This window comes from Sinocyclocheilus anshuiensis, unplaced genomic scaffold (assembly GCF_001515605.1).
Source record: "Sinocyclocheilus anshuiensis isolate Anshui unplaced genomic scaffold, SAMN03320099.WGS_v1.1 scaffold319, whole genome shotgun sequence".
Lineage (NCBI taxonomy): Eukaryota > Metazoa > Chordata > Actinopteri > Cypriniformes > Cyprinidae > Sinocyclocheilus > Sinocyclocheilus anshuiensis.
The window spans coordinates 1,322,837-1,334,147 of NW_015552566.1; the positions used below are offsets into that span (position 1 = coordinate 1,322,837).

General features: G+C 37.0%; 2 protein-coding genes across 2 annotated transcripts in view; both read left to right on the top strand.

The window, feature by feature from the left end:
* The window catches only part of tlcd2 (TLC domain containing 2), a 20,599-nt gene extending 12,619 nt beyond the window's left edge, over positions 1-7,980 (top strand). The window contains exon 4 of the mRNA XM_016455670.1: positions 5,472-7,980. Within this exon, the coding sequence (XP_016311156.1) occupies positions 5,472-5,861 (390 nt within the window). The 3' untranslated portion in view covers positions 5,862-7,980. The remainder of the gene's footprint in view (positions 1-5,471) is intronic.
* Positions 7,981-8,822: 842 nt separating this feature from the next.
* ccdc92ba (coiled-coil domain containing 92Ba) overlaps positions 8,823-11,311 on the top strand; it is an 11,414-nt gene continuing 8,925 nt past the window's right edge. The window contains exons 1-2 of the mRNA XM_016455582.1: positions 8,823-8,996; positions 10,920-11,052. Coding sequence (XP_016311068.1) covers positions 8,985-8,996; positions 10,920-11,052 — 145 coding nt within the window. The 5' untranslated portion in view covers positions 8,823-8,984. The remainder of the gene's footprint in view (positions 8,997-10,919; positions 11,053-11,311) is intronic.

Sequence of the window (11,311 nt, forward strand, 5' to 3'; positions counted from 1 at the left end):
GCCTAGAGCTGATCTGTGCTGGTCGCTGAGGGAATACATCAACTTAGTGCTGTGGATTGCCGGATCGGCTTTCACCATGGATGAAGCGGAGTCCAGTCCGGGGTTGTCACATGTTGTTGCCGCAAGCCCGCCAGACGCTCCTTCGTCGAATCTGCCGGCCGCACTGGACGTTCCTCACTCAAGCCCGCCATGTGTGACGCTGTGTGTTTCGTTGTGAAAGCGAAACTACTTTGTTTGGCCTTCCAAAAGAGGACACGACTAGAAATCAGTGGTTAAGTTGTATTTACAACACTGTTCCAGAACAGTTCAACTCAAATATTTAGATGTATACACACACACAGTCACTTTAATCAGTCTAAATAAGCTCTTTTTGCACTACAAATCATTATATCTGCACTGTTGTTTACTTCACTGGTTTGCACTCTATCTGGCGTGTGCTGCTTTATATATTTTTTTTTATTTTTATTTTTTATATATTTTTTTTACATTTTACCTTATTTGTATATTTGTATAGTTGTATTTTATATTTAATCTGTATATCTGTATTTATGTTCTACTGTTAGTGTTATCTGCATGCACCAAGGGTCTGAGAGTAACGCAATTTCAATTCTCTGTGTGTATGTGCTGTACATGTGGAAGAATTGACAATAAAGCAGACTTGACTTGACTTGAAACACCATAAAGTTTCCGTGCACTATATTTCAAGTGTTCTGAAGCCGTTCCATAGTGTAATCTGAGGTACAGATTAATATTTAAGTCGTTAAATTCAAGTTCACATAACTCTTCGCTCCGCTGCGGCTGTCAGTCATCTGCCATTCAGCATTCAAACTGCGCGTCGCATTCGGTTACGACAGTCAAAATGACGAAACTCTCTCTAGGATGATACAATGTTCCTACAAACGCGAGTTTTGGGCAGTGTAGAGTAGCGCTTGTTGTTTGTCATTTCTCCGATAACAAATGCAGACATGGTTTTATGTTTACACGGCGCGATGCAACGCAACGCGTAAAAAGACAGTATAAGTCATTATAATCCGTAATTATGTCCCCACTGGATGCAATAAATGCCTCGTTTATAATGGGTTTGAATGTTTTTGTCTCGTCGCTCCGGCCGGACAGGGCATCACAGTATGGTAGGGGCGTAACATTTCCGTCATACGCTTGAGGTATTCGGCCAATCACAATGCACTGGATAGCTGGCCAATCAGAGCACACCTCGCTTTTCAGACCGATGAGCTTTGTAAAAATCGATGCGTTTCAGAAAGTCGGGGCATAGAGGAGAAACAATAATGTACATTATGTGGAAAATAATGTGTTTTTTTAACCTTAAACCGCATAAACACATTTCATTGCACTAAATACACTAAATAATTTTCTTTTTAGCAACATCATATGACCCCTTTAAATACTACATTAATATGCATTATATGGAGGTAAGACGAAAAGAAAATACCATCTAAACTTTTCTGAAGACAGTCAGTTCCCCTCAGAGATACATTCATATAAACCCCTCACCCTCACTTCAGTATTAAGGATTTTCTTCCAATATTTCACACATCGTGAACTGTGATCTTACTCTGTATAATACAGTATTTTCTCCTCTTTGCAGCATCTCTGGGTTCTGTTAACGGCCATTTACAGTTGGTTTATTTGCCCAGTTAAAGAATTAGCCTAGTTGTGTGTTATTAATAGTTTTCTAACCATTATTCAGAAGTGTATACAGTTAACAGGGATCTCCTCTCAATTTGTGACACTGTCTACATTGCTTAGCCATTTGTACCAGTATGCCGTTTAAAAAAAAAATGCATACCGTGTGCGTAATTCAAACCGGTATATCCCCCAGCACTAGCTTTTAGTATTTTGTGTTCACTGGAATTGGTTAATTTTCTCATCAAAGCATTTCATGCAAGCAGCTTGTAAAGATTTCAAGTCATTATAATCACTAATATCACTTATGCTCTGGAAGGCTGCTTTGAATAGAAATTTAAGAAGATGACATTTATTTAAAATCACAATCTTTTGTAGCATTATAATGGTCTATACTGTCACTTTTTATCAATTTAAAACATCTTTACAGGATAGAAGTATACGTTTACAATAAAACTATGCATTTAATTAGTATGTGTTTTCCCTGAGAATCAAAACCATGACCTTGTCGTTGCGAGCGCAAGGAGCTACAGGGAAATATCTGTTAACACAAGGCAACATGTTATGTGATGTATATGACATGAAGACTTTGCTCTTTTCCTGTCAATGATTATGTTCTTTTCAAGGCCGAGATGGAAGTTAAAGAGTGTTTTATGTCTTTATTATAGTCGCCATTCAAATATTACAAATTGTACAATATTGAGTGTTTGTTTTCGGTGTCTTTGACTTGCGAAACACCTGTTGACCTCATTTGGTGTAGAAGACAGTACTTTTTTGCATTTCACTTTGATTAGTAATATGAAATATGTTCATTCACTTAGTCTCATCAGGCTTTTATCACTTCCATGATCTTAAGGAGGGATAGGGTCTCCTGAAGATAACAGGTTTGTTTGTGATGTTCAGAGCCTTATCCAGCTTAAGCATTGTGTAAGTAGATATCTTGACCTCACCAAGAGAAAGACAAAGGGTTAGCCAAAGGTCAACATCCTCTCAGTCATGAGACTGAGGACACACAAATCTTATTTAGTAATCATGCGTCTTCATATTAAAACAGGCCCTTCACTGCAGTGAGAGAAGAATTTACAGACAGAAATCATGTTTACAGAGCTAATAGTCCTGTTAAACCATCAAACTAGTATTCATTTTAGACATTTGATTGCTTTATATAACATCAAAATATTTTTCAGCCGTCACTGTTTGCTGTAGCCCGACTGTAGACCTCTTTTAGACACTGTAAAACAAACTCAGAAGTGTTTACAGTCCACATAGCTGGATGGATGGTCAGCTTTTGTCATGCTTTGCTTTATGAATGGAGCATACGTGACACATTCTTGCTATAAAGAGAAGTATGTTTGGATTTCAAGCTATTAAAAGCCATTATACATTACTTGCCGCCTTCAAACACACACCAGGGGCTTTTAGTGTCAGTAGTGTTAATGTGAATAACAGTACTGGCCTTATTGCTGTGACATTCCTCACCGCAAAGACCAGCCGGGTGTCATGTGAACAGGGTTGCATTACAGAATCATCCGGGCAACCAATGAATTTATGTCCTGTTACAAAAGGAGTTATATCACGGCAATGGCGCACGCTCATGTAACTTAGTATTGGACGTCATGTAACTGCACCTTTGTGCTCTGCGTAAGACTTATCATACCTGACAGTTACGATAGAGGATTTGCCAATGTGTATGATTCATAAACGTCAATAAAATTATGTAAATTAGATGTAGTTGTATAAAGTTTAAAATTATAATTGTTAGTTCTTAATGTAAATATTACATGGTTGAGGTCTCAGTAAATACTTTTGATTTGTTTTTATATTTGACTACCTTTTGGTTAGTGACTCGTGGGAATTAGACACCAAGAGAAAAATGTCTTATAATGGATCTAAATGCTCCAATATTAGTTTTGCATTGATCAGTGTAAGCATGAGCTTTTACTAGTTTAATCTATGCACTTTTTGCGATGTTTTTGTAGCGTTAGCCACCTAGTGGAGGATCATAAAACATTTTTAAAAATTTCCTTTTGGATGAAAAAGGATTACAAATATTTTAAACTTTTCATAAAAGATGACTTTATCGATAAATATAAGTTCATATTTTAATATTGTTCCACTTTTTTAAGAGATGTCACATACACAGTCAGTCACAATTTTCACATAGCCTACTTCTGTGCTTTAAATCAATGTTGTTTTTTTGTTTTTTTTGCTATGGTTATTTTCAGAGCTTGTTGGTTTGATTCAGGACTTAGTATTCTTTATTTAAGAATTATTATAAATGCTTATTGATTCATGCATAAAATACTCCCAGAATCAAGGTCACAATCACGATTGTGCTAATATTGACCAATGCCATTACTAGGATTTGTTTGAACTGTAGAACTCCTGCAGGATTAGTGTCATTTGTGGTGATGGCTTTGACTGTTGTCCTGTTGCGTTTAGGACTGATCAACAGAGCCTTTGTATTCCTGTCCTCAGCCTCTCCCTGCTGTTATCAGATGATACAAAACACACGCTCATTTGTTTCTCGTCGCCTCACAGCAGATTAGTGTTGAGAAGACGAAAGAGTTGCTGCTGAAATTAAGCACATTAGTCTGTGTATGGCTTAACTGGCCTATTTAAACTTAATGACTTTGTATAGATGAATGAACATGTCAAACAGCATCTTTAAAAATGCTTTAAAAAATCATATTACAATTAAATATTGTTTCTAAAGGTAATATTTGTAATAAATTGGACACATAATGTAATAAATGTACTGAACCTGAAATTAATGTTCAGCTGTGGAAAATCAACCAAAAATTCTGGAAACAAGGGGAATATCAACAATTGTATTTTTTGAAGTTATTATGATCAACTAATAAATTAATTTAAAGAATATAAAATCATTATAATAAAAATATAATATAATGTTTAAAAATATTATACAAATGTGTATAGATTATAATCACAGCACAAGTATGCATGTGTTGTTCAATGCAATTGACTTTAAACAAACTCCAAACTGAGACACTGAGGTGTGGAGAAACTAGAATACTAAACACTGATCTCAAAATAAATCTGGCCCAAACTGGCTTTTGGCTAATATTAGCAAACGTATACACTACAAAAAGTGCTTAAGAATATACAAATAAAAAGCTTTTTTTCTTTTGCTTCAGGTAATAGTGTGGCAAGTTCTTGAAGTTTCTCTGCCTTCATGTTTTGCTTGATGTTGCGCTGAATATTCTCACAGGCGAACACAACCTCTTTTCTGTCAATGTATCATCCATCATTAGAGCCAATTACATCTGGATAATTTCACACTCTTCTGTAATTGAATGTTAAAGTAATTGTTTCTGTTCACATTTTTCTACCTTGTAGCTGAGAGCTGAAAATGACAGTTATCTTAAAGGAATAGTTCACCCAAAAAAGAACATTTGCTGAAAATGTACTCACCCTCAGGCCCTCCAAAATGTAGAAGACTTTGTTTTCATCAGAACAGATTTGGAGAAATGTAGCATTACATCACTTGCTCACCAATGGATCCTCTGCAGTGAATGGGTGCCATCAGAATGAGAGTCTAAACAGCTGATAAAAACATCACAATAGCTCACAAGTAACCCACACAACTTCAGTCCATCAATTAACGTCTTATGTAGTGAAAAGCTATGTTTGTAATAAATCCATCAGGATGTTTTTAATTTTAAAACATTGCTAAAATACGAGTCCTCTATCCATAATAAATGAAAAATGTTTATTTTTGGGTGAATTATTCCTTTAAAGTTTTCTTTGGCCAATATTTTAGTGCATTGCCATTATTGAAACCTCTCAATTTCTTTTGTTTGCAGGTGATCACCTGTTTCGGGATCTCTGTGTTGACCTGTCGGTATGTGGGTTTTGCCGTGGTGGCTCTGTTGGTGGAGATCAATTCAATCTTTCTGCACCTGAGGCAAGTGCTCTGCATGGCCAGCTTGGCCAAAAGTACATTTTACCGTGTCAACAGCATGATAAACCTGGGCACCTATGTAGTGTTTCGCATCAACACTCTGGCCTGGATGACCCGCTGGCTGGTGCTCAATCGTGACCTCGTCCCCCTGATCAGCTACACCATCGGCAGCGTGGGTCTGGCCATCATGACCGTCATGAACATTGTGTTGTTTTACCGCCTGATGAGAAGTGACTTCATGAAGTCCAGCCGTGAGAAGGAGGCGAGGAAAGACAAGGAGAAAGAAATGTAGGAAGAGGACTCTTCCCACTCCAGCTTCAGCTCCAACCAAATCCGCTCTCTTCGCCACCATTCCCAGACTTTGGGGGAAAAAGTTCCTTTCAACCTGCTGACTTCATTCCTGTAACACCTGATCGTCGACTAGATCAAAGTTTAGTCATTTTAAAGACCTCAAGCTGTGCTAAGATTAGGATGGCTGTTGTCACAGGTTTACAGTTGTCTGACATGGATGACATATATTTACACATGCAACCTTATGCTCAAATACTCCTGCATGATTTATACAATGACTCAAAATGTTATAAGTTCTAATGAACTTGATCTGTTTACCTTTTATCAAAACATATGCTACCCCATGTAATGTATACATTATCTATTATATGTAAGCAAATATTCTGCTCAAATAGGAACTGCATATGTGGGATTTAAAAAAAATGGGGGGAAAAAATATATATACAAAGTTTGTCTACTTAATGAGCTTGTAGCAGTATCATCCTAATTCTATATCATTTTTAAATGGGCAGTTCGCTCAAATTAAAAAGTTCTTTCCTCTGTGGAACACAACAGGAGACGTTTTGTTCAATGTTCTCGCTGCTCTTTTCCGTACAATGTAAGTGAATGGTGACCGGGACTGTCATGTTCCATAAACAACATAAAAGTACTGTAACTTCTGAAGCCATATGACAGATATTTCAATTTTGGGTGAACTGTCTCTTTAAATCTGATGGAATTCCATTAGAGATTGTTTTTAGCTTAAATTCTCTGTACTGACTAGTGATAATGAATGAAATCACCGTGGACAGGATGTGCCCAGTGTTCACTACTGGATGGGGTCGGATTTAATTCGCTAAACATGACTGTAGTTTTACATTGTGGATGAATAACACTATTCTCGATTGATCTGTTGCCCTTTAAGTGGAGAATCTGAATCTCGATGCTGGAGTCTTCACAGCGGCTATCAGGAAAACACTCCTGCTCTTTCTTACAATGAAACGGAACAATGCATGTGAGGTCTGAGATCTGACAGGACTGTGATTGCACAAATCATGCCTGTAGGTGGCACTACACACACACACACACAACAGAGACCTCATGTTAGCTTATGCTAATACTTAGTCTATAGAGAGGCTATGATTAAAGTAGTACTTATATTGCTTTAAATGAGCTGAAATCTTTTTCTTTTTTTTAATAAAGCTTTGTAATTTTGTTTTATTTTGTATATTTGTAATTTATTTGTACTTAATATCATTGATTGTTATGGTTGGAGGCAAACTGCAAAAAAAAAAAAAGCAAAGAGCAAAATGAATGTTGTGATTTTGTTGGTGATTAACAAAGAACGGTCTTAGTCAGATGCACTAAAGGCATTGATTTGTTTAGCCTTATTTTTATATACTTAGTGCCATTGAGATTGTAGAATGAATTCTGATTATTATTGAATTATAGGCAAGAGTGGCTTGTCTGTCCGGTGGGAAAGTTGACGCACTGTAACCGCATGTAGCATCACCGACTTGTGCCACAAAACTAGTTTTTCAAAGTTTATTCATAATGTTTAATTAAGTTTTAATCTGGTGTACTCCTTCCTTATTTTTACTGTTTGTAAGAGTGATTAATAATTAAGGAAGTAAAAAGTTGAAAGCAAGTGAAATATAGAAAAATAAACGTGCACTGAAATTTTTTTTTACTGTTGGCAGCTTCATATTGAGTCTATGTGCTTGAATATGTGCTTCCTTAATGAAGTAACCGGTATCTGTATTTAAATGTATTTAAAAAAGAAAAATGTGTATTTTAGTTTTTGAGAGAAAACCAATGTGATTTCAAAGATTTCAGCTATGCGGTTGTCCTTCACTTGAGAGTGCAATTCTGTACTGTGTTTGAAAGATAAACTACTGTTGTATTGTGGATCTGATTTTTTGAGCATAGTGTTGCAGTGTTTTCCAAAGCCATAATTAAAAAGAAAAAAAATCACGGCTGGAAAAAGATAGATATACGTATATGCCCATTCCCCCAGGAGAGCACAACAAAAAGAAAACAGTCTTTTCCTTTTGCTTTTCCTTTCTTTTTTTTTAACCCTTGCTGTTTTAGTTAGCCTAATCATATAAGTTTTAAACAGTTGTATCTAAAATGTATATAGCATCATTTTATTTTTGTTTGGATTAATGATTGTTTTGTAATTAATATAAACAATTATTTGTATATGACCTTTATATTGTTAATCGTGAAATAAAACGTTATTAACACTTTATTTGAGATTATTATTTTGAGAAGTTGGGAAGATAATATACTTTATAATATAGGATAAAATAGAATTTGTTAATCCTTTATTGTTTAAATAAAATCCTTTATGATTTATATAACATTAAACAACTTTAATGTAGTTATACTTGTTTTATTTGTTGATTTATTGGCTCTAAAATGCATATACTGGCCTATATAACAACAAACTAAAAATAAAATAATCCGCCAAAAATAAAATAATTCAATATGCATACTCTTGGTTCCAGTTATACAAACAGAGAACAGTCAATATGCTAATGATATATTCTTGGAACGCCGCTCAGCCAATCAAATTCGAGGACTGGAACTAAACGTAGCTATAATTCAGCTGTACTTTTCAGCTCAGTTTATTTAGAGATTTGTAGCCTAATACATTATGCGCCTTAGCTCAACGTACCACTGCAAAGAACCGCTGGAGATGCGCCTGTGAGACGGGATGTGCAGTGGATAGTTCTGTTTCTGGTGCTGAAGGAGCCGCTTCCTGCTGTCTGTCTGTCTGTCATCGCGAGGATGAGGATGATGCAGTTCAGCAGACGCAGGACTCACGAGCACGCTTGTGCCAGCTAAACGTCGGATCACTTTAATCGAGCGTGACATTGTGGGATACAGGCAGCGATTGTACGTTGGCCAAGATAACGAAGGATTTAAATCTCGTCCTTCTCGCGAAACCTCTGCCGTTATTCTGGGGCAGATCCGTCTTTAAGTCTCTCTTTGAGAGGTGTATCGATCTTTTTTAAAGATGTCGTCATCCTATATGTTCATGGGTCGGTTCTTTGAAGGGCAGAGATGTGGAAGTGAAGGAGCACGTTCATTCTCTTCATTGTAACGCCTCGTCTGTTGGATACTAATATAAGCCGCGCTAATGGAAAATACGGTGAGTGTTGGATAATAGCCTATTATGCGCAGTTATCAAAGGCTTTTATGGCCATGTTATATGGGAAAGAGTGACTAATCAGGAGCTTATTTACGCTGAAATATTTTACAGTGGGATGTATATTACATAATGTGTCTGCGAACATAAATTGTTTCTAATAACATCTGTGGGTGTTTATAATAAGCATAATAACGCTCAGAAGTTTCGTTTGTGTCACTTAAGATCAAGTAAAAACGAAATGTTCAAATTATCAATAAAAATCATTTAAAAATATAAATTATATTGTAAACATTATAAAATTAATCAAATGTTTTAAAATCTAAAATGTGTTTAAAGGTCCCATGACATGCTGCTTTTTGGATGCTTTTATATAGGCCTAAGTGGTCCATAGTACTGTATCTGAAGTCTCATTTTCATGCCATGGGACCTTTAACAACCAAATAACTGGTTTTATTCAAGTCAAAAGTGTTATTGTTATTCAACAACAAGTAATTTCAAGGGGTCCGATCAGGTAGAAGAGAAAAAAATTTATTTATTTTTTTATTAAGGTGCATTTTTCTTTTATCTTTCACATACTTTCATTTAAAGCAAGTACATTCTCAAATGAGTTACCTAATATGAAATTAGCATCATCAACTTGGATTATTAGGATATAATATTAGATAAAATAAACTATTACTGCAAAATAAATAAATACACATTTTTTTGCACAACATTTGGCATTTCAGGGTCATTTTTGTCACTTGTTGGCATTATGTCCCAAGCCCCCATTCATTTGCTGACCCTAGTGTATATTTCAGCAGAACTGCTGCTAAAATTCATGGGGACCGGAATCAAACCGGTATGGATGCCCAGTGAGTAGGCTATACTACAGAACAGTGGTTCCCAATCCTGATCTTGTTGAACCTCCAACACTGCACATTGTGGATGTCTCCCTAATCAAACACACCTGGTTCAACTCATCAGTTAATTTGTAAAGACTCCAAGACCTCAAATATGTGTGTCCCATCAGCGAGACATCAAACGCGTGCTGTGTTGGTGGTACACAGCAGCCATAGATATCACCCTGCAGCCCAAGACTGGTTGCCCACTGAAGCTAAGCAGGGTTGAGCCTGGTCAGTAACTGCATGGGAGACCTCCTGGGAAAACTAGGTTGCTGTTGGAAGAGGTGTTAGTGAGGCCAGCAGGGGGTGGTCTGTGTGGGTTCTAATGCCCCAGTGTAGTGACAGGGACACTATACTGACAAAAAGCACCATCCTTCAGATGAGACGTTAAACCGAGGTCCTGACTCTCTGTGGTCATTAAAAATCCCAGGATGTCTTTTGAAAAAGAGTAGGGGTGTAACCCCGGCATCCTGGCCAAATTCACCCATTGGCCTCTGACCATCATGGCCTCCTAACAATCCCCTTATCTACTGATTGACTTCATCACTCTGTCTCCTCTCCACCAATAAGCTGGTGTGTGGTCTGGCGCAATATGGCTGCCGTCGCATCATCCAGGTGGATGCTGCACACTGGTGGTGTTTGAGGAGATTCCCCCCTTCTATGTAAAGCACTTTGAGTGCCCAGAAAAGCGCTTTATAAATGTAAGGAATTATTATTATTAATTACTTCAGGACCAGGATTGGTATTGGGAACCACTGCTATAGGACCTTAGTGGTCCCCTCTTATTACAGGGCCTTGTTCAACATTCTCGTTTGAATGTCTTGCACTACAACACAAAATATTTTACCAAAATATTTTATAATGGACTCCAGCTTTTACATTTCCTCACTGATGAGAGCAATCATGGAGCGAGAGAAAACATAGATGATCTGATATAAATAAGGAAATGTGAAACTCTCGGAATGCTGGAAATTTACATTAGAGAACTGGAACTTACCGTTATATAGGCAACTGTAAATATCCGTTTCGTTTGTTAAAGGGGTCACAGGTGGTCTCGCTGGAGCGGCAGGTGGAGAGTGTGGAGAGGAGTATTGTGTTCCTTAGACAAGAGCAGCTGTCTCTGCTGCATGGACTACATCTGGAGATCCTGTCCCTCCAGAAACGCTGTACAGGTGTGTGTCATGACCATTCCCACAGTACAGCCACCTGCATTTGATTTTGAGTTGTTGTACACACATGAAACAACATGCATAATTGAATTGAGCAACATTTTATTTATCATAAATCACAACTAATTCGATGTCATTCCAAAAATAATGTTGGCACACAATCTAATTGAGTTACCGTGCCCTAGATGCTAGGGGTGGGAATCACCAGAGGCCTCACAATACGATATTATCACGATACTTGTGTCACGATACAATATTATTG